The sequence below is a fragment of the Rhinolophus sinicus genome, linkage group LG17, assembly GCF_036562045.2.
Source record: "Rhinolophus sinicus isolate RSC01 linkage group LG17, ASM3656204v1, whole genome shotgun sequence".
In the NCBI taxonomy this organism is placed as follows: domain Eukaryota; kingdom Metazoa; phylum Chordata; class Mammalia; order Chiroptera; family Rhinolophidae; genus Rhinolophus; species Rhinolophus sinicus.
Genome location: NC_133766.1, coordinates 6,758,523 through 6,782,463, shown reverse-complemented (window position 1 = coordinate 6,782,463; position 23,941 = coordinate 6,758,523). Strand labels below are relative to the sequence as shown.

General features: G+C 40.2%; 1 protein-coding gene across 5 annotated transcripts in view; it reads right to left on the bottom strand.

The window, feature by feature from the left end:
- The window catches only part of RABGAP1L (RAB GTPase activating protein 1 like), a 423,826-nt gene that overhangs the window by 6,216 nt on the left and 393,669 nt on the right, over nucleotides 1-23,941 (bottom strand). For 4 of the 5 annotated variants that reach the window (XM_019725918.2, XM_019725841.2, XM_019726079.2 and 1 more), the window contains 5 exons: nucleotides 16,311-16,421; nucleotides 9,558-9,662; nucleotides 7,128-7,211; nucleotides 4,573-4,644; nucleotides 46-243 (listed from right to left, as the gene is read on the bottom strand). In XM_019725918.2, coding sequence (XP_019581477.2) covers nucleotides 46-243; nucleotides 4,573-4,644; nucleotides 7,128-7,211; nucleotides 9,558-9,662; nucleotides 16,311-16,421 — 570 coding nt within the window. Of the gene's footprint in view, nucleotides 1-45; nucleotides 244-4,572; nucleotides 4,645-7,127; nucleotides 7,212-9,557; nucleotides 9,663-16,310; nucleotides 16,422-20,180; nucleotides 22,433-23,941 lie in introns of those variants that run through there. The other variant, XM_019726145.2, reaches the window with a different exon arrangement.

Here is a 23,941-nt window from a genome sequence, read left to right as displayed (position 1 = left end):
CCATTAACATTACTAATCTTCTGTTGCTATTGTATCGTTACCAACCTGGATTTTACACTTGGCCTCCACCAGCTGCAGTTTGGTTTGTGCCAATTCCAGCTCCATCTCCCTCAGCTGCTTCCGAAGTGAGTCCTTCTCATCGTCCGATTCGATTCCCTGGTCCTCTCTGTTTATGGCTGCTGGTTTCAAAGCGCCCTCCTTGCTGAAAATGTCACTACAGTGTTTACATGCCATCATTTTACCCTGAAAAATCCAAAAGAGAAAACCAACATCAAACTGTATTCCACAGCATAAGTCACTTCCCAAAACAACATAGGATTTGATTTTTATTTAGGTGCTGCTTGCTGCCATCAAACGCAGGCCCATTTCTGAAGGCCATTATTTTTCTGTGCTACAACCAAAATGGTTCCAGTCCGCACAAAACCCAATTATCTACGACAGGTGCTGCTTTTCCTCCCGATATCTCTAGAGAGACTCTCTCTGGGAATAGACAGTATTATTATGGCATCTCTTTGAAATCTGTTCTAGAAAGTTTGGATTACCATTACTTTTGCTAGTTGCCATGCCCCATTCATGATGCTCTGCGTGCAGCACCTCATTTCCTGCTAGAGCTGCCGTGTGAGGTGGTCCTATCACCACCCTGCCTTCTACACTCAGAGGTTAAGCAACTTGCCTACAGTAGACTGAGGCCGCTCTCACTGACCTAAATCGACCTTGCAACAAACAGTCGGTGTCCTTTTGTCCGGCTTTACGCAAAGATGATCCTTACTCAGGTAACAAAAGTACCTCGGGCCCGGATTGCCAATCAGAGCACAACCAGCACCAAACCACAGAAACACTTTTCAAGCCAGCAATGCTACTGTTTTCTTAAAATGTCTCCAAAACTAGTTTAGAGAGAAAAGATAGTACAGAATCTTTGTATTTGATGTCTTATTGTTACAACAAGCTCAGTATGTCCATAACCGCAACTCTTCCCCTCTCTACGCGCGTGCACGCATGCACACACACACACACACACACACACACACACACACACACAGCAACTCTCCCCACATTTCTGTTGTCACTGTTCATGTCACCACCATTTAGGCCTGAAGACTTTGGTGCCATCTTTTCATTAGCTTCTCCTTCATTCCATGTTCAGCTGATCACTCTGTTCTTCCTCTGACAATGTGCAAGCTCTCTCTCCCTGTCCCCGGCCTGAATCCCTAAAAGTCACCTTTGCCCCCACTGATTTCCTTCTTACCACTTTTCAGAGTTCTGCCTGATTCATGTTCATCAGACACTTAACACATGTAACTCTCTCAAGAACCTATGAGACGAAGGAGTCCAGTCCTGGCACAAATCAGCACACAGCAAGTATTTGTTATACATTTACTGTGGACTAAACAAAATGTTAATGTGGTGGCTTTTGATCCGGGTCTGCAATGACTAGAAGTTTACCAAGCTGGGTAAGCAGTTCTATTAGGCTGAAACCTATGAAGGAATAGATTAAACTCACAAGAGGGAGGAGGCCATTCTGGCAGAGAAACACCGTATGCGGAGACACTGGGACTTCAGAGAACTCCGGGGAGTTTGAGACAGCTCAAACACGGAGTAAGCGATGCAACAGTGAGCGGTACAGAGTGAGAAGAGCTCCCCATGGCCACGTGGAAAGGTCCTTAACCAGAATCCTGACTTTCTCCTGTAGAAAAGTCATTCTTTCACTTCCCCCAATCCTGTGCTGCTTGTTGGAGATGGAGCAAAGAGCCTCATGAAGCCGCAGTCTGGCAGACATGTGGAAATATTGACACTAAAATGGGGGAGAGGCTGCAGATTCCCGCCCAACATGCAGCTTCCTTAGTAACAGAACCCTGATGTTACTCGGGCTGGAAATATACCCAGTTAAAAGGTGCTATTTCCCAGAATCCCTTGAAGCTAGGTGTGGCCATGAAATTAAGTTCTGATACCATTTCCCCGAAAATAAGACCGGGTCTTATATTAATTTTTGCTCCAGAAGACGCATGAGGGCTTATGTTCAGGGCATGTCCTCCTAAAAAAATCATGCTAGGGCTTATTTCCCAGTTAGGTCTTATTTTTGGGGAAACACGGTATATCAGCCTGAGTGTGGTAATGGAACTTCTAAGAAGGCTACTGACAGGCGCTCACCCAGTTGGAGGTGGGCCTTTATATCCTTGCTTCTCCCTCTGGCTTAAAACTCTACCATGGAATGTGGGTGTGACGGTGGAAACCCCAGTTTGACTTTTAGGTGACCTTGGGGATGGAAGCCCACGCTGACGATATGGACCACTAACAACGGAGGAGCTTGGGTCACTGACAAAAAACCAAGGATCTTTCTAGCCCTAGATTTCTTTTATGAGATAATCAACATCATTTGTGTTTAAGCCAGTGTTATTTTGGGTTTTCTATATATGGCCAATCTAATTCTAAATGGATACAGACATTTATATATGGGGTTACTCATTACAGTGAAAAGGATTAACTAGAAGGGGGAAAGGGACAGAGGAAGGTTACAGGAGGGTGGGAAAATCGGAAGCTATCACATCATGCCAAATAAGAGACGAAGAAGTAGCACCAGAGAAAGATAAGGTAGTATTATGTAAGGACCGAGGGTATGGATTGTAGAGTTTAAGTCCCTGGGTTCAAATCCTGGCACTACTGCTTCTCAGCTATGTGACCTAAGGAAATGAATTACCTGTTTTGGTAATCACCAGTAAAACAAAGACACAACAAATCAGTAAAAAGAAGATATTATAGTGTCTACCTTCTCAGGTAGTTGTGAGGATTATATGGGATAATACATGTAAAGCCTTGTAACAGTACATACAGTAATTGTTTAATAAGTGTTAGTTGTTCTTTATTCTGGTGAAAACAAGTTCAAATTCCTCTTCCTGAATGTCATGGCCTTTCATTAGGTAACCCCACCTATTGTCCAACAATTTCCTCTGTTCCTTAATACATACGCTAATCACATCAGTCTCCTTAAGGAGACACTGAAATGCTCATTCCTATTTCTGAGGCTTCACTCACAGTTTCTAGCAGAATGGCATGTTTAAACCCCTCTAACTGAATTCTACCCGTCCTGTGTTAGTCCAACCAGATCCACAGTCATCTTCGGTCTACAATTCTTACGGTTTTGTTTTCTCTAACAACTCTGACTGTCACTGTCATTCAGCTCATCACTTGCATACTTTTGAACTGTTTCCTGAATGTCTCAAGTGCATGTGTGTATAACCAGTTCCTGTAAGAAAATTCTAAGCTCTTTGTCATGCATAATTTCTGTAAAAAACAGAAGTCTAAAAGCTGTGCATATAGTACATGCTCAATAAAACCTTTATGGAGCGATCAGTGTAAATCCTTGTTTCATTGTTATTTCTACTAAGATTTCAGTTCAAGACAGTTCACCTTATTAGGCCATGACACTTCACCAGCTGAGTTGTGGTCAGTGTACCCACAATATGCAAAGAATGATAAAGGCTTAGTAGGAAAAGGGGCAAAGAAAGGGGAGAAAGGAAACCAACATTTTAGCACGTTTGGGGAGGGAGCCTGCCAACTCTATACTCAGTAATAACCTCAGACTGATGTTTCGTAACAGGAAGTAAGCAACAAATCAGAATAAGATTCATATTTTCAGTTCTCATGTCTGAGATTTTCAGGTTGTAACTTATGAAAACATGCATTTATTGTGTGCCAAGGTCTAAGCTAAGCATTTTATATATATTATCTTATTTAATCTTCAAAATGACCTTCTGAGGCAGGTACTGTTATTTCTATCTTACAGAATACAAAATAAAACTTAGACAGGTTAAATAATGTGTCCAAGTTGTTAAATTATATGCTAAAGTGCCTAGGATGCATTTATTTACTAGTACTAAACCTGAATATATTCAAACAGAATTATGTCAGGTTTCCAGAACACTGGTCCCAAGAATTGGTTGTGCTAACATTGCTTCTTAAGAAGCCAGTCCATTTGGTTTACTGCTGTTTCCATAGAATAAGCAATTGCTCAAGTAATTCTCAAGTAATGAGTTTTGCCACTAGGGGGCAGCGTATAAATAAATGCTACAAGTTGTTTTTTTGTGTGTTTTTTTAAATAAACCTCTGAAAAATTGGAGGAAAAGTCAGTTACCCAACATGGGTTTTCCAGACAAGTTCCAGATTACCCATCGTGTTTACTGTTCAAGAGAGTGATGGGCTGATCCCACTGGGTCGCGCACGGAAGTGTCAATTCAGGCACAGTTGGGATGCAGGCTGCTGAAGGCTCCAGGTTTCTACCACCCAGAAGTTCCAGGCCTCTTGTGACAACGCTGAAATCCTGCTACCTGCCTCGGACAGTCCGTAAGATTCATGGGAACATAACCTTTCAGCTGGCAGGGAAGAGGATCACACCCCAGTCACGAGAGACACTATTCTCCTTAATTCCTTTAGAACAAAGGGGTGGGGAGGGGGGGTGATGTCTCCACCCATGTGCCTGTGGGGCATCCTCATATATTGGGGTCTTCCTATCAGGTGCTCACTTAAGACAGTGACTCTGGAAGAAATTCTATGACAGAACTATTGCACTCTCCTCACCTTCACCACTTCCAGTTCCTCCTTGCTGGCTGCTTGCTGCTTCTCCAGTCTGGTGCTTAACTGGGAACAGATCTAAGGGAAATAAAAGAGTTTCTTTACTGGAAAATAGAATGACTCTTGCAGCACGTGTACATAACTACGTATCAGCTCATATTACTCACATCTCTGATGCCAGAAGAAAGTTTGCAAATGACTTAGCACTGTAAACGCCCGTCTTTTCTGCAGTGAGCAGAAAGCCTGGGCGTGCCCCAGGTGTGAAGAACACCTGTATCTTAATTCTTAGAAAAACACACGGGGTAGATTTGATTTCTTTCTGTCACCAGCCTTCATGACTGGTTCCAGAGAATTCCTGTCCTCACTTTTGGAATCAACTATAGAGTCTTTGCTGAGTATCTACTTTGTGCAAAGTTCTATGCTGGGAATCTGATGAAAAGAATTGTGAACCAGAAATGTCTCCTGTCGACAGCCACAGAAAGAGTCTCTGTTTTCAACTATAAAAGTTTCCTTATGAAGTGGCAGAGTAAATACGACAAAGGTAAAATGACCAGAAAATAATAAAGACTAAAACTCTTATCAAGCGATTTCAACATAACAAAAAAGGAAAAGCCAGGAAATCCAGCTTTACTACTTTCTAAGGACATAATTGTCCTTCAGCAAATTCACTAATCTTTCTAAGCCTCAGTTTCCTCACCAAAAAGTGTTGTGCTGTGATAATCAATGGGAAAAAAAAATGTATGCAAAGGGTTTACCTTCTGCCACACGAAACGATGTCTGTACATCGATGATGTACAGCACCTGGCTGATAAGCGCTCATTAAATAAAACCTCATTATTATTGTTGCTGAAATAAGGTGCTAACCAGTACCAGAACAGGTAGAAATTAAGTGCTTTCAAAGCTAAAAACATTTTTTAAAAACACTGGAAGTTCAACTCTTGTTGAATTTGAGTGAAATACGAATCTTTTATTTTTAAGAAATGAAGTAAAAGAGTTAGGGGATGTCAAATTTTAAAGTGCAATTTGCACTAAAAACATAAAAAATCTACCTCTATTATCAAAACAGACATTTACAAAAAATCCCAGTTTACTCAAAAATAGTTCTAGAGACCAGCGCCTGCTTGTTGAGTTCAGTCTCCAGTTTCTCCAGATCCAAGCCTGGAAACAATAAACAGGCCTGTATTAGGCGATGTTAAAAAGGAGCAACCTCCCTAAATAATTCTGACAAACCATGTCCCCTTTTACATAAACCAAACATACTGAAATATAGCCAGTAATAGCCAATTCCAACTAGAGAATGCATTTAGATCATGTTTTATGTCCTAATTATCTTCAAACAGATGGGTCTGTTGCCTTTTACATTGCTGGAGGTACTTGCCAGAAAATATTCCAGAATAGTCCCAAGCACTGCTATTTGAAGAGTGCTGCATATGGTGGCCACCCATGGCCTAACATGGCTACAAAAAAAAAAAAAGCATTTGCAGCGATGGCAAGTTCCACAGTACACGAACTTTAATGTTCTTTGTATTGGTTAAGGTCTAACCATCCCCTCTCCTACTTACCCAAATTCGAAATCTCAGGAGCACTTTCAATGTTTTCCTTTGTTCTAGCAAAAAATGACGATTTTTGTGTCTCCCTCTTTTCCGTTTTCATGGCTACTTATTTTAGTTCAGGACCGTATTTTTTCTCACCTGGACTCTGTCTGTGTCTCTGCCTGTGGATCTCCACACATGATTACATTTCTCACGGGGACAGAGTAGTGCCGAGAATCTGTCCCTGGTTATGCGACTGTCCTGCTCAAACATTCCTACTACAACCACAATGAAATCCAAAGCCCTCAGCCTATCCGGGAAGACCTTCCTTGCACTGGGCTCCCGCTCACCGATGCTTCTCTTTTATACTTAAAACCTTCTGCCACATGAAACGATGTCTGTTCACTAACCTACCTCTACGCCATCACACGTGCTGTGCCCCCTTTCCACCATCTGCATCCTCTCCTTCTGTTTATAGCCCCACATTTCACGCAGTCTTTGACGAGCTCAAATCAATCCTTCTCCAGGAAGGGTTTCCTCATTTCCTATAGGCGATACGCTCCCTTTCCTCTTCTTTACGGCCAGGTAGTATGTATCACCCTCTTACAAGGCCACATAGCCATGTGGGAAAACGAGTTCCCACATTCTATACTGTGGCAGCAGAGGACACAGTGATCCCCTATTGCCACTTAATACAATCACTAAACTTTAGGCCAATATTACTAGTGTGATCTACAGGAAATGAGCTTCCGAGCAGGGCAGACAGGATCCCCTGGTAAAAATAAGCTTTCTCCTTCCTCTAAGTGTCCCAAATGTTGTAAACAAACTAGACTGTTTTGCTCAAATAAACCTCCCATGTTATCAGCAAGCATGTCCAGCCACGTCAGTTCTAGAGGAGAAAATTTGCTACCAATTTTAATGAATGCAGTGTCGCCATTGTTCTGGAAACTGTAAAACCAAAATGTTTTTTCCCAAAGAAAAACAACAATAATTACTTTTATAGCGAAAAACACCACAGCGGCACATTACCTGTTTATACTCAGCAATGATAGCTGTCGTCTTCTTTATTTCATATTCTGCCTTCTCTAGCTGTTTCCTGAAGACTTCTTTTAGCTAGAAAGAGTGAGAAACAGCAAGACTCAGTCAACATCTTAATAATAAATTTCCACAAGCATCTCGATTCTAGTATGTCCGAATCACAGCCAACGACAAAGTAAACACTATAACTCTATAAATTCTCCTCCCTGAAGTGACATCTTGGGTCATTTGAAAAACCTAATCATCTCTGGAGATACAGAAATCTTATTATCTTTCCTGTAACGTATACGAGATGAGCAATCCTGTTACAAAAGTGCTTACGCTTACTGCTTACTTTATAAATCTATTGTTAACAATCCATTCAGAAGCTACCTTTATCCTTCTGAGAGTCTGAAACAAACAACACAGCAACGTTGCAGGTACCCTTATTAGAAATGTTACAAATTACGGAAAAAACATTTAGGCCTTCCGTTCAGTCCCCCACCATCACTGCCCTTACTTCTCTGAAGGTAGGAACGAGGCTCTGGGACTGGAGTCAGAAAAAGACGGGGAAAGATAGAGCTTCTGAGGTCTGGAGACTTCAAGAAACAGTGACTTTAGAAGGAGCTCAGGTGACACACAACGCAGGTACTTGTTATAGTCACAGAAATAGTAAATTATGAATGCTAAACTTAAAATCAGTTATCTTTATAGCCTGGTAGCTCTAGAATTCTAGGTATAGGGGGAGGCAGAGATGATGAAAAATGTCGGGTGCCACAACATAGAGAGGAAAGAATTCAATTCCTCCAAGTTGTTGGCAAAACAAACAAACAAAGAAAGAAAAAACTAAAAAAAAAAAAAGTCTGGTTAATCTAGTACATAATCAGAATAGACAGAGGACTCTGCATTGCAGCATCCCCAGTTAGGAATGGGCTATAATCTGTACTTGCTAATTCACAAATTAGTACAATTTATAATCGGACTCATATGATTAGAAGATTTCTGAATTTCTTCACATTTGCGACATTCTAAAGTTCTAGAAACAATTTGTAGGTTATACTGATTCAAACTTAGTCCCTATTCTCTCTCTTACATAATTTAAGGACATAAGCCATAGCCTTCTCACCTCCTGTGATAGGGTCCCACAGACTTCAGGACAGACTTACATGGCTGCCAGGCTTTGGGCAAGTGTCACTTAACTCTCTAAGCCATAGCTTCGTCATCTAACAAAGCTCACGAGGGTATCATACGATGACAACAGGACACACACACACACACACACACACACACGGAAGAAGCATGAATGAAATTCATTTGCCAATAGCTTCATTCTTTATCTGAGGTCCTGAAGTGAGCCCCCCAAAAGCAGGAGGTAAAAGAAAAAACAAAACCCATTAAAAGGCCTAGATCAAACTGGATAATCAGCCCCTCAAACACTTCAAGTGTGTTAAAAAAAAAAAAAAATGTATATCTATCTATCTATCTATCTATCTATCTATCTATCTATCTATCTATCTCAGTCCACTGTAAATGCCAAAAATCGTTTTATCATGTTCAAAAAAACTCATAGAACCCTTTTTGTAAACCCTGGAAGGTGCTAAATGATACATTCCCTCATGAGTAACTTTACTGGAACCTTTTCTGCTTGGATGTAGGTCTTTAAAAGGCTTTGTGTTCTGTTTTATATTTAGCATCATAGGTATGTGAGGATGAAACTCATTAAAATAAATGAGTTGATCATGGCTGACCATGACTGGCAGAGATGGAGACCACTGGGGAAGCCACCGGCTCTGCCCCTGGAAAGCCGGAAGCGTTGACATTTGGGGCGGGAAGGCCCCTCTTGTCACCTATTCAGGGCTCTTGCAATGGTGGTGTCTTCCAGCTGACTAGCCTCATAGCTCCCAGAAGACGGTAGGGTGGCCTTGTATGAGCCAGGAGGCTAATGAGTCAAGGCTGCTTCCCCCAGGGAATAAGGTTTGAGAGCCCTACCAGAATGTTGGCGCCTCTTCTTCTAAGGCATGAACCAGGAAAATCAAGCATCACCGACTGAGGCAACTCCCAGCCGAGATTTCTGTGGGCTTTCAGCTTAACAGTCCTCATACACCATTTCAGAGAAGTCAGTTATCTTGGAGACACGACACGAAATGCACAGATTTCTCAAAGCTCTTGGATCGTCATCCAAAGTTACTAAACTTGGAGAAAACTTGACACTGCTGCTAGACATCTCAGGAAAGGCAAATTCCTAAAAGCTGTTCAAGGGTGGAAACGCTGCCTCCTCTTCTAACTCCTTCAAAAGAAACGTCAGGACTCAGTGCTCCTCACGTGTCCTGCGTCCACGCCACCCTTGATGACGCATAAGCACATCTCTTGTTCACAGCACTGACCAGCGCCCTGCGCCTGCGCCACACACCCGTGTAAGGAAAGCCCGCCCACGCCTCTCACCTGGGCGGTCTCCTCCTCCTGCTGCCTCTTCTCTGCTTCCGTCTCCACCAGCCTCTGCTTGGTCAGCAGAAGCTCCTTATTCAGCACGTCGGCTTTGTCTTCTGCCTGTCATCAGAGCACGTGGGTCACAGAGAAGGTAAGAACATGTGTGTAGCCTTCCTCCAATCTCCGATGGTTTTGTTCCAGCATCACCAGAGCCACTCTTTCCCGTCCCAGCTCACCCCGGGGGTGGCTGCTTTCACGGAACTCCAACTACATAGCAGGCCCTCGGCACACCTTCTCTCTATGAGCCTCAAAACAATACTTGTTTTACAGATGATGACAGTGAGGTTTGCAGAGATCAAACCAGAGACACACACCTGCTATGAGAGCCATGAGCCGAATTCAGATGTGAACGGCCATCAGAGCTCACGCTCTTTCTAAAGGTTTCTTACCCATTTTCAGATGTCACAGTGGCACTCGCTCTGAGACTGTGCAGATGGGTTGGATGAAGGGGTGGAGCTCCCTATGGAAGCTTCTAACTGGTAGTGAGTGGGGCTCAATTCAGAAAGGGTCAGCAGACAGGTGGAAACAGATGAGAAAATTCAAAGACCAAGGCGCACAGGGGTACTCACACAGGACAAGGAGCAGAGTAGGGAGAAATGAAGACCGAAACCCTGTGGTAGAGCTAGCCACGAGGAAAACTGCAATAGGGACCAGCAATCCAAACAGAAATGACCGTATTTCTAGAATGGCCAAGGAAGGATCAGACGAGTACTCTAATCTTACTTTGCATACAGAGCCAAAATTAACTATGAAAGCATTCAGTGCATGTCTCACTTAGTTAACACGCGTCTAGTTTACACTCTACAGCCCTTACCTCACCCTTTAGGTGGCAGCTTCAAGTTCATGTCTGCAGGGAGCACGGCCTGAGCCCTGCCCCACACACCCCCATCTAAATTCGTTCCTCTGTTTAAATCTCTCATATTTCCCTTGATAGCATTTAGCACAGTCTATAATGATGAATGACGTGTGACTTGTCTTGCCCACTAGACTTTAAGCTCTGGTGGCAGGAACCACATCTCTTTGGGGCATCACTCTAGCCCCAGAAGCAAGCCCAGCACCAAGGACAGAGTGGGCACACCATCAGTATTTGGTGAATGAATGGACGTGGCTCTGAGTCACTGCAGAAGCAGACTCTTGAAGTGAAGGTGGCTGAGGGCCACAGAAGAGCTCAGCAGAGAAAACCACAGGCGCAGAGGAGAAGCAGCTATCCCTGGCTGGCAGCAGCAAAAAGTTATCCAAGTAATCGTGAAAACTGGCCAGGTGGCCTCCTGTCTGTTTTGCCGTATCTCCCACATGTCCAGATGGCCAGGCCAGCAGTCTGTTGGGTACTGGAAAAGAAACTGCATTCACTGTTCTCACTGTCTTACTCGTCCCCACGTCCCATTTCCCAGGGCTTATAGCTGTTTTCAGATCATTTGGAACTGCCAGGTAGTTAAGGTGAAAAAGTCCCTATGAAAGACTCTAAAATTTGCTCAGATACGTTAGATTTTTAGGGGGGATGCGGGGAAGTGGAATTATGCAGCCAAAGAAGATCTTAAAATTACAGATGGACCTCAAAAAATGCAACAGATATGTTGCAAGTTAAGTTTTCATAAATTGTAAGATATTTGATATAGATTACGGAAACTCAAAACTGTGACTTCCAGAGCTGCAAGCCAGACGGCAGAAGCTACCCACAAAGCAGGGGGACCCTCCTCAAGGTCTCAGGCAGAGGGTCCTTGAACGGCGAATCAATGAGCTGATCCTTTTAGTGTTCATAAAAATCTAACCAAATCTCCCTATAACTCCAACCACTGGTTCAAGTTCAACCCTAGGAAATCTGAGCAACAGTCCTGCTACTAAAGAAGATTAAAATTTAACCTCCTCTTATAGCAATTTCCATCTTGTGAAATTTATAATGTATACTGTGGCACTCTGGAATAACTTATTTCCAAGTTTGGTTTCTTGAAGGGAGATTCACAGCCAAATTTTAGCCTTTTGTAAACTTCTGAAGAGTCAATGCTATTATCCTGACATTCAGCAACCAGCTTCTTAAATCCTGCAGTGTATCTAGACATTTTACAGTTTTTGGAAATGTCTGTAAGTAAAGGAAAATAAAACCACTTCCCTGAGGAAATCTTTAATGGACACCTAAATATTTCTGATGAAAGGACCTACTCTTTTAATTTCATGTTTTCTGCTGCAAATTCTTCACTAGGGCAAGCTAAGCAAGCTGACTCTTTCTGTTGTTATCAGATCTGACATCTGCAGACACTGCTGTGGGACCCGTATAAAGGAGTCCCAGAGTTTTCCAGGAAGCTTCATCTGAAGTTTCTCCTTCATGTTAAACAGTGAAGAAGGAGTGATTGTTCTGCTCTTCAAAATAGGGCCAGATCTGAAATAACCTGGTTTTCCCTCTAAAAACAATCTTCCAGGTCTTTGTACAGCCAATCTCTATACCTCATTTAAGTAGAACTCATCTTTCATGTTAAGTGAATCGCTAGGAATATAATACTAAACAGATAGATGCTTAGATTCTATCTTTGAACCCAAATTCTAAAACCTTCACCATCATTTCATAAAACTGAGTGGACCATTGTTATTATTAAGTCTTCACGTCACTTACCCATATCTTAAAACGCCTTATTGATACTGAAATTTCCAATTGCTCCCTAAAGCTTTTACAACATGTACGTGCGAGAAACGACACTGCAATGTGTGATTTAGTCATGAATCAACCGGTAACCTGATCAAAAGGCTCAGCTGTAACATCAGGATAAGGATCTATCAGAAATGGTTTCTCAAAGAACGAGCCAAGTCCATTAAATGGAACTAGCTGTTCCATTTAAAACAAACGAATTTGCCACTTATTGCCGGTAGCTTCTGTTCTGACACAGGACGTGCCGTGCTGAGAAGGGACGTGGCACAGTCTTGGGTAGCACAGGACTGGTTCTTTCTGTCTCTTCTTTCTGTTCTTGGGGAACTGGAAAGGACAGGACAGGCTGAGAGCAGGTAGCAGCAGAAACTGATGTGGAGATGCTGTATCTTTCTACATTTCTGATCACCGAGAAGCCCTTAATTAAAAGGAGTCTGAGGGAGGGTGACTGTCATAACAGAAGGCTCTGTTTGGGAGAAAAACTAGGAGCCTTTGATGCCCAGGAAGCCTGCAGCCAGTGCTGAAATGACAAGGGTAAGGAGTAATTTATTTCCAAAAAGTACCCAATTACCTAATTAGTGTTTGTTTGCTTTTTATGTCATTTCAAATACAATCTGCTTTCATGTTCGTTTAATGTTTGCCAAAGTTTTGCTATTTTAATTAAGAGATTTGATTTTGATAAACTGGGAATGGAAAAATACCAGCCGAACTGCGTGAAGGCAGGCAAAGCAAGTCCATTCTGTTTGCTCTCAGGCGAGTGCCCTTCCTGGAAGCTGGAGGGCCAGGTCGCCTAAACCACAGGGACAGAGTGTTGATAGGTGAATTAGCCCCACTCAGGCAGAAACTGCAAAATCAGGTATTAGGAGATATGCATGAAAGGGCAGTTTTCATTCTTTCATCTAGATAACAAGATTCAAAAGGCAGGGGCCAGACCTTATTTACTTCTTTAAAAAGGGACAGAAAGAGAGGCATGATGGGAGGAAATAAGAGTGAGAAGAAATAAACGAAGGACTCTTCTTCAGGGACTGACCTAGTATTCACATGAGGTAGCTAAGTTTGCAATAATCAATTATTTCAGTAGTACCCACATAGCAGTCTTTCCAGACTAATCCATAAAATGATTTTCTTGGAAAAACTTTACATATTTTTAAATAATATATTTTTATAATTATTTTTATTTTTAAATAATATATCTATTTAAATATGCATATTTTTAAAATAATTTTAATTTTTAAATAATGCATTTTATTATTTTAAAAAATTGTAAACTTTTGAAATAATGTGTTTTCTGATTATTGAAAAGTTATAATGCATATTATTATTTAAGCAAGGGTGGTTAAGTAATTTAAGGTCTTCTGATAAAAGATTCGTAATTGAAAAAGTAGAAATATAAAGATGAGTATAAAAACTTAGATTTACTTTTATCACTCAGAGATATCTAGTAGCAAAATTTTGATGTATTTCTTTGTAGGTTTTTTCCTGCTGAGGTACATTCCAGCCTCCTTTCTTACAGGACAGCCCTATGCCAGCCGTATGTCTTGTAATTTAGGTGCAAACATTACATACAGATTAATTTACTGTTTTTTAAAAATACTATTACAATCTTCCCTTGTTTTTAAAAACTATTCCAAAAAAAATTGTAGAGATACTTTCATTCTCCCCTTCTATTGGACATATGTATTATTTCTATTTTTTATTCTTACAGGTAACACTGCAGTAAATAACCTGTATATATATTTTTAACCAAATCTCTATTTTTGTTAGGATAGCTTTCCAAGTTTCCAAGTCAGAGTATACATATACATATACATATACATATATGTACATACATATATATATATATATATATATATATATATATATACACATACATACATAGAGGGTGCCAAGAAAATGTACACACCTTTTAAGAAGGGAAAAACTATTAAAATTGTAAGACTTAATATATACAGATAACAAAAGATGAATACAAGTCACGTTTGACTTCTGCAACTACAACAGGTGCTCAAAGTGGTTACCATCAGCGTAATTTTAATACAGTTTTTTCCTTTCTTAGAATGTGGATACATTTTTTTGGCACGCTGTGGATGTGTGTGTGTGCACGCGCTTTATCTTATTTAATCTTCCTAATTACTCCATTAAGCATGTATTATTTGAATATGTTATTTTATAAATGATGAAACGGGCATATGTATATACGTGTGTGTGTGTGTGTGTGTGTGTGTGTGTGTGTGTAAATTGCTAAATATGGTGCTTGGTGCATAGTAGGTACTCGGTAAGTATTTAATTTCATTCTTTTTTTTAACCTTTTAAAGGCTCGATATACACCACCAAATACATTACCTACACAACTTCCAATTTACAACTCCAGCCTATTTCACTGTATCCCCACTGAGTCCAACTGGTTAAAACTTTTTTCATTTAGTTGTCTTAAGAAAACTATTAATGGATAAAAGATTAAAATGACAGAATCAGCTGTGAGAGAAGGCCTTTGGAAAGTTAATAGGGAATTTCATTATAGTACTAACTCCCTGCTATAGTCTTATTAGTACAAAAATATAATAGCCGAGGTCAGGCTGGGTGTAACCCTGACTGACTGAGGCGGCTCTTCCTTCTTCGCTTCTTCGGTTAGGACTCTTTTGGTCTCACAGTTTTCCTGTGACCTCTAACGACTTCCAAATAGGGTGGTTGCATGGGGTTTGTGGTTAAAAGGGCCATCCCCTTCAGCTCCCCCACTGGGCTGCTTTGTACCTTCCGTATCCGGTGCCCTGAGCAGCAGTTTTTGTTTTATTTTCAAACTCCATTTAGCGCTGACTCCTGCAGCTCCAACCTCTCCCTGCTTTTAGCCCTCTTTTCCTTATGAGTGATCTTATCTGTCATCTTACTGTGCTTACAGCTGTAGAGCTGCAACATTAGCTGTTTAGGTGGGAAAAAGGAGTTGTGGTAGGGGCCATTTTTAAACATTTTTAAAATTCCTTCAATTTTAAACAGTCAGTTAGATTTATATTATTAATGGATTTGTATTTTAAATATTGCCAATCCTTAAAGCACAGATAATGCCTCTTTTTTACAGATTCAATAGTTTAAGTCTCAATTTTTCTGCACCGTTTGTTGGGAATATTCACTTTTTAAAAGTCAGAACATAGAATGATAATTTTATTATTTTACTTTTTTAAGAAGGGCGCAGCTCACAGTGGCCCATGAGGGGATCGAACCGGCAACCTTGGTGCTATCAGCACCATGCTCTAACCAACTGAGCTAACCGGCCACCCTAGAGTGGTAATTATAAATCTACACAAGACTCCTTCCATGTTGCCAACTATCTTTGAAAATGCTAGCAATAGAAAACAGGAAGTCCTAAAGCTGTTGGTACTGTTGCAAAGAACAAGGAAAATAAAACAATTTAAGGTCTTCGTAGCAACAGCTAACATTTATCCAACACATACTATTGGAAGTGCTTTACCGTATTTAATTCTCCCATCTTCCCTAGGAGGTAGACTTTTTTATACCTACGGGCAAGTGAAGAACTGCCCGGGGAACATGGTTAGGAAATGGTAATGCCAGGATTCACACCCAGGCAGTTTTGCTCTCAGCTGCTGGGTTGCCTGTCAACCCAACAATACATGTATCTGAATGTGCATACATCATGTAAAATCTTCACATTCACTGCAGGTGAGAATTCGTTCTAGAACAAAAAGTGAAGCCCTACCAATGTTAGAATGGCATTAGTATACTAACTGGTGTGCTCAGGTGATTATGCTGGCAACCCTTGGTTTAGGAAAAGTACAGACGAAGAGAGGAGACGCCAGAGAAGTTCACAGGTATAAAAAAAAGTATGTGGCACATGCTGTTTGGAAGTGACCCAAACATTTCTCAAAGGCTTGCGTTTTCCACCTGCTGCGAAGAGCACAGTCAGTCCCCTCCCACTTCCCACCCACCCATTGGTCCATCAGAGCAGCTACCTCAGTGTCAAGGACAGAGGGACCCCAGCGGGCCTATGGTGAGGCAACTTGGTCCTGGCCCTGGAGGAGGCTGTCACAGTCTTATTTCTACCCAGTGAATGACGAATTTACCTGATCCAAGTCATTCCGCAGGGCAATTTTGCTGGTTACTAGTTCATGGGCAAGGTCATCATTCTCTTGTTCCAACCTCATGCTGGCCTCCTGTAATCTCCGGTTCTCCCTCTGCAGAAAAAGAGCAAAGCCAGAGGCAGGCATTAGCGCCTGGGCATATTAGCAGCAACAAATGGGACTGGTGAGGAAAAACAAGCAGCAACAACAGAGTGGACTTCTGAAGGTGTAAAAAGAGAAGGCGCAAGTGGCACAGGGAGGCAGGGCTGTCGGGGAAACAACAGTGAGTGAAGCTGGCGGTGCAGAGGCGACACTCTCCCCACTCTCCCCAGTGACACAATTGTCCCTGAAGCCCTCCAGGCAGGACTTCATTATAAAAAGAGTGCCACAGAAAGCAACATTCCCACACATGACCCAAGTCCTGTGAGGTTTCCATATAGACCTAGAACGTAGACACAGGCAATTCTTTGTTTCAAGCATGCACAGCAACCCCACCCTGACCTCGGGAAACCACAAGACACAGTAGGGTTGAAATGGGGGAAAACCACTAGACATTTATTTCTTCAAATTGTTTTTCCAACAGCAGGGTTCGAAGTATCTGAACATATATAAGAATTATCTGTACCAAGAACCAGGCTACATGGGTTCATGGCTGCAATCAACTGACATTTTCATTCTTTGGGTAAAAATATATTTACTTTTCTGAACACCAGTTTCTGTGTTAGTAAGAGCAGTAATCCTTATGATAATGTCTCTAAATGTTTGCTTTTGGTATTTTTAAGTTTCAGATTAAAAGATTCTGGGTAAATACATTACCAAGCTGTTTTTTTCCCCTTGAACTGCCAATCACATTGCTAGGAAGTAAGGTCTCCCTTTAACCAGCCATATGATCTGTGTACATTCACATCAGAAGAGCAATTTAACATCTCCCACTCCCAAGCATCAGAAGTGTTCTCTCTGCTTCGTTAGCAGTTACAGGAGGTTCAAGAGAGAGCTGGCGGAAAAGGTTCTGCGTGATGAGACCTTCCTGTTATTCAGATTCACACTCCTAACAGTGTTTTCTGCAAGAGTAGCAAAACTCAGACAAAGCAGGGTTGCACAACCAGAAGACAAATCTATGTCCTGTAAGAGAGTGTCTTATTGCAGTGTGTGTGTGTGTGTGTGTGTGTGTGTGTGTGTATTTGGTGAATTTTATCTTCTATAGAACAATCTGGGGTTTGTTATATGGAAAGAAGAAACCCTAATTTTTTTTTTCATTTGTTTTTCAAAGAAGGACTAGGAAACAGATGATAAGGGCAAAGCCTGGGCTTTCATGGAGGCAGAGGATCTAAAACAGGGCCAGTAGAGAAGCTAAAGGACAAACCTATACTTTGACTATAACCGGACAACAGGGTTCACTTCCATCTTTTCCTTTGGGATAACTGGGGAATGTTAACACATTAAAAAAAAAATACTTACTGGAAAACGTTTAAAACTAAAAACGTTCCCAAATCACTGAGATACGTGTAAATAAACTCATGACACAGTTCCATGCATTGTTAAAATATAAGTGAAAAATATCGAATGACAGAAGAAATGCTTATGATATCCTGTAGAAAAAGAGATAACTGGAAAACCCCATTTTCATAACAACATAAATAACAGGTACTAACTGTGTGTAGTGGATTATTTTTATTGTTTTCTTTGAGATATTAAAAGTGTCCAAGTTTTCCACAATGAATATATAATACATGTATTTAAAAAGTTGTTTTAAAAAAATGAAAAGTAATTTAGAATTTCAATTGCACTAGAAACAATAAAATGTCAAAAAGAGAATTTTTTTTTTAAGTCTACTGTTAGACGCTCATATTCTACAAGAAACCATACCGGACCTTCCTTTGTGACCAAGATACAATGTAATCCCTCAAAAATGCTGCCTCCAGGAACCCTCTCCTAAGATATTCCCGGAAAAACAGTGTACATATTTATAGGAGCAAATTGTATTCATCAAATTCTGTCTGTCCCTCTATCTACAGAAGTTCTCTCCTCCCACAGAAGTAGAATAAACATGGAGACTAAAATATTTAAAAAGGCAGGGCATCTAAAGCTGAACCTTTCTTTCTTGCTTGCTTGCTTTCTTTCTTTCTTTTTTAATTAAAGTTTATTGGGGTGACAGTTGTTAGTAAAGTTACATAGATTTCAGGTGTACAATTCTGGAATACATCATCTATGTATCACCTGTGTGTTCACCACCCAGAGTCAGTTCTCTTTCGATCTCTGTTGAAGTGATCCAAATTCTAGCCGGAGCTGGACAGTTAGTCTTTCATCCTGATATATCTAACTATTCCCCCTTTTGTGGAAACAACGGACATACTTGTCGAAAAGTCAGATTTAAAAAAAAGCTTCAGAAACTTTTCTAATAAATGTCCTCTTTGCCAGGAACAGGCAGTAATACCAGCCGAATTTCATCACCACATATTTCACAATGCAGAGAAGAGATTTTTCTCATTTCTTGATAAATCCCTTCCAAGGAGACCATGGTAAGACTACCGTAATACCTATTCCTGAGTTAAGTGTCCTATTTCTGCTGAAATTGTACTTGCAGGACTCCAAGGAACAAAAAGCTCCCCTATTACTTATATCACATTCATTTGGCACAAGTGAAAGTGTTGTAGCTACCAGTTTTTCAGGTTACAGTGACATATGCTTAGAATCGAGTTAAAATAACCTCCAGGTAAAGTCACACGATGCTCATGGAAAAGCGCTTTGTTCAAAGTATTTTTAAAACGTGCCAGGTAGCTACTTCCCTAATGATTAGAGATCAACATCTGATAGGTTATATATATATATATGAAAAAGATGTGAGCTCAGCTGAAATCTGGACTGGTAACTTCCCATTACAATAACTGTTCCAACTCGAACCCTTCCTATAGACAGACACACAGCTAAGGGGGTAGGGGGTGGATGGGGGAGATCTGGGAGAAATTCTGAGTGTCTGAGGGTCCCTAAAAATCAAAATAGCCAGTGGGGCGGGGGGCAGCGCACCTAGTGGCTTTTGCTTTAGCAGGAAGCTTAAGTTCAGTGTCTGCAAAGCAAGCAGCAGAGTGGGAAGTAGGCGACTCCTGCTCTGTACTCACACACACGGGGGAAAGCAAGCTATGGGGCCAAAAATGCAGTATCGTCCTCCAAAATATGAACCTGAGGCTGGGAGGTAGCCTCAGGAGTCCTCCAGCGCCACTGAGTGCCATGGGAGCCACTACGACTGAGATGGAGATTTTCTAGGACGGACTCGATCACACTCACCAAGGGTTAAAGAGAAACTGCATTACGGGGCTATCTTTTCCAGCCTTTCCCAAGGAGCCAAAACGGTTTCAGAACGGACTGATTCAAGAAAGAAGTTTGCCTTTCTACTTGAACGGAGAAGAACGTTTCGTTTTGATGGGCTTGGGAAAGGTAGTAACCTTGCTTGGTTCACTTGGAAATGTTAGCAAGGGCTGCCCACCCAAGAGAGAGACCTGAGCTAAGCTCCGTTCGCCTCAGTGAGCCCAGACAGAGTCACATACCGGACATCTGCACGAGCAGATGTGCTCAACACTCAGAGCCTATAAACAAAACAGGCAACTCACTTCCTCTGCCTTTCAGCAAAGACTGCAGGAGACACTGCATCCCTAACCTTTAAAACTCACATTGCACTGTCTGAAACATGCTCCAGCTCACACAATGGACAGCCACTGAACAAAAAGCAGACACCAGCTTTCCTCATTCATTTCCTCCCCTCCTGCACAGGAAATGTACAGCTGGGAAAGTGCGGTAAGTAACTTTTCGGAGGAGGATACTGCATTTTTCAGAGACAGACACTGATATTACAGACACACATAGATAAAAAAAACTTACCTCCTCAAAAGTCATAGACCAACTACCGTTTTCAATCATAGGTACAAAGACAATTGAAAAAAAAAAAAAAAAAAAAGATCCAATGAAATTGCACACCTACTAATACATTTAGGAAATGGTAACAACAAGAACAGGCACTCGTTAATGCTATTTTGCTTTTCCTTAGAGTGTCATATACTCTAAGTTCTCTGTGTGAGTGCAAACATTCAATGGAAGAAAGTATACTTGAGGCAGCCAGTGGGCCCATCTCAACTCAGGAAGACTTATACACGAAAACTCCTCCCTCTCCATGAGCAATTTGCAGCTTGCATGACTGCTAAAAATGCTGTGTGTGGAACTATTAGTAACTTCGGTGTGAGCTGGCTATTCTGTGTTATTAGAGCTGGGTGGAAGGAACTTCCATATATGACAAGGTTGGAACCTTGCGAAATAGTTCATCTTCAGGCAACAAAATGACATGTCTAGGCAGGGGGATGCAAAAGAAAAACGGATCCCAGGTCTCCTGTGTGTCTGAAGTTTGGATGAAACAGTCCTAGGGATGATGAATGTCATTTTTTCCAAGATGAAAAAAGAGAAAAATGTGAGCTGGCAATCAAAAGAAAGTAACTAAGCCTTAAAGGAAAAAATGATGGGTTAGGAGGCAGCTTTATAAACTCTAGCTCAGCATTTTGGGTGTGTTGTCTGCTGCTATAATGAATTCTTGGCATTTGTTTTTGAAGACATTTAAGAGTCAGGAGAAAATGTTTTTTTCTAAAAGATCCAGTGCAATTTTATTAGCAACAACACACTCAGCTCTCACTTACTTTGTTTTGGATACCTCTTTCAAAAGAGTTGATAATCATCATATTCAAATCTCATCCGGTATTTTGACATTCAAAGACAAATGCTTACACATGAAATGTTTAAATGACTACATTGTCTGTAAATGAAAATTTGAGAAAGAAAACCTGGATGTTTAAAATCATTTTATGCTCTTCCTTTACCCAACATATCCAATCTTATTTTCCTGGTAGAAATTAAAAATAATTTTTACGTCAAACTAAAAACAAAAACTTTGTCAGTAATAACTAACTGGCAGTCGGCAAACCAGACTGCATTTCTTTTGGCACTTAAAAAAATAATAATCTTAAATTATACTTTAGCACAGGGGTCAGTAAACTTTTAATGTACTTGGACAGATAATAAATATTTTTGGCTTTACAGAACATATGGTCTTTGTTGAGACTACTTAACTCTGTCACTGAAGTGCAAAAGCAAACAATAACTAAACAAATGGGTGTGGCTGTGTTCCAATAAAACTTTATTTACAAAAACAGGCAATGGACCACATTTGGCCCACATCCCATAGCTTACAAATCCGTGCTCTACTCTAGCATACAAATCAAATTTTAAAAAAACAAATGGGTTACAGATGATGTAGAAATATATGAGTGTGACATAACTTTCTCAGTAACACTACTATAACAGGAAACAAAACTTATTAAAAATTGAAGAAATTTTTTGGTGAATCATTCTTAAGATCAATAAACATACTTAGAAATTCTTAATACGCGTAATGTTTATACCCAAGTGTTAAGTACAACTCAATCGGCAGACAAGCATCAGGGAAAACCACCTGCACCTTCTCAGCTAAGTTGCTCAAGCCTCCGGAGGCCTCAGGCTTGCATTCTCCACCATCCTACAACAAACAGCAAGTTCACTGGGTTATCCAAGCTCAAAAAGCAAGAGAGGTGGCCTTCCAAAGTTTATCATTACGTTACCACAGTTGCCATAGAAAACAGCCTCCATTGTTACTATTCATTAAAAGCACATTACTGCATAACATAAATGTTTCCAAAAGCAAGCCATAGTCTCTGCAATGTTGAAAAATAATAAAGTGTAATTTTATTTTCATTCATAAAGAAACATTTTCCAAAGATGGATTTCACTCATCTTGACTTCTCTGAATAAGGAAGGGCCCAACACAGTAAGAAAAAAAGAAACCTTTTTTACTACCCCCAGGTAAGAAGTTTAGCAAAATTTAATTTCTTCACTACTCAAGTTAAAAACAAAATGTGGTACTTGCTCTAAATTATTTCATTAGATACGTGAGGAGGGCAAATAATACAAATTTAATTAAGCTTTACTTCCAATATATTTTTTTTCTTTGCCATGTACAATTAAATAGCTTAATTTCAAATTACATGCCAGGACAATGGCTCTAGAAAAATTAGTATGTGCAAGAAAAACTTTTTATAAACTTAGAGGAATCACTTTTCTTCTGTTTGAATTACATTTTAATTTTAAAAAATTAAATTAAATTTTAACATTAAATTTAAAAAAAAGTCAAATATTCTAAGTTTAATTATACTGAACATGGATAAGATACTTCAATTAGATTATTACGTATTTACAATACTATCTGTGTCCCAAACCCTAGAGAGTATAAGCATTCCTGATTCTTTCTAGGATTTTCCTATCTAGACTAGGTAATAACATAACTTTCACTATGCTTTGGGAGATTCACTGAATTTAATTAATTAGCTGTGCTTTTTAAGGCTTAACCCACATTTGTGCAAGTAGGTCTTTAATTAAACAAGAAAAGCATAGCATCTTCTGGAGGTAGATGAAGGCTGCAGTTCTCTAAAAAGTGCCTTAATTTATTACATTGGAAAATCAACTTTCCCCAAATGGGAACAATTCATCTCCTTAAAATAGAAAATAATGTTTTAATCTCTGAAATTAGTAATTGCTTATTAGGGGCTTGGATACTAATTTTTAAAATGTATTTAATGTAATTTAAAAAAGTGTTTTCTTGGGATTTGTCTGAAAATGAAAAATTATATACATGATGTATTTCTACAGACAAATCTTAATCCTGCATTTCACTTCTTCTGAAATCAATAAATACATTTACAAACCAAAATATCAGAGGAGATAAATACTACCACATACTTCTGGCCAGCTTAAACTTAAGAAGGACAAGAAGTGTGACTTAGAATAAATATTCTATATTCTTCTTCCAATAAAGTTTCCTTTCTGTCTTGAGATCAGCCATGAAGATAAACACAAAAAAATATACCAAAGGCTGTAAGCAGTCATTTTAGAGCTCACTGAGTTTCAAATACAAGCTGATGCCAAGATCAGGTAGCAAAGGCCGTGTGCATATATATGTGTTCTCTGTGTTTATGTCTTTGAGCATATATATATATGATATATATGAAAATGAATGTGCCAACCCCTTATGTTGTCCTTTCCCCTATAAATATGGGTACACATAGGATCTATAGTCATTAATTAGCTCCAATTCTGACAGGAAGGTCTCGCCCCTACAAATATGACTTCTGCGCTGGTACCTCTGGTGTGACGTGGGGTTTATGAAAGGAAGACAGTTGGGCCGGATGCCAATCCTCCTGGACATTTTGCTTGCATTTTTTTTATAGATATAATTCACATAAAATTTATGAAAACCATCTTTTAAAATGCATTATTCAGTGCTTCCAGTATATTCACAAAGGTGTGCCATTATCACCATTAGCTAATTCCAGAACCCTTTTATTGTGTGTAGGATTCTTTTTTTTTTTTTTGTAGGTTTCTAAAATTTAAATTTATTCCAGTGCCATTTTATCTCTCTCTCTGTGGTTGAGATTTAAGTGTTAGATACAGGTGAGCATAGTGATATAACCTGAGCATGCAGATATTTGCATATGTCATAAAAATACACCCAAAGTACATGTGTAGCTAGATACAGAAAGAACGTGACTGCTGAGAGCTACCTCTGT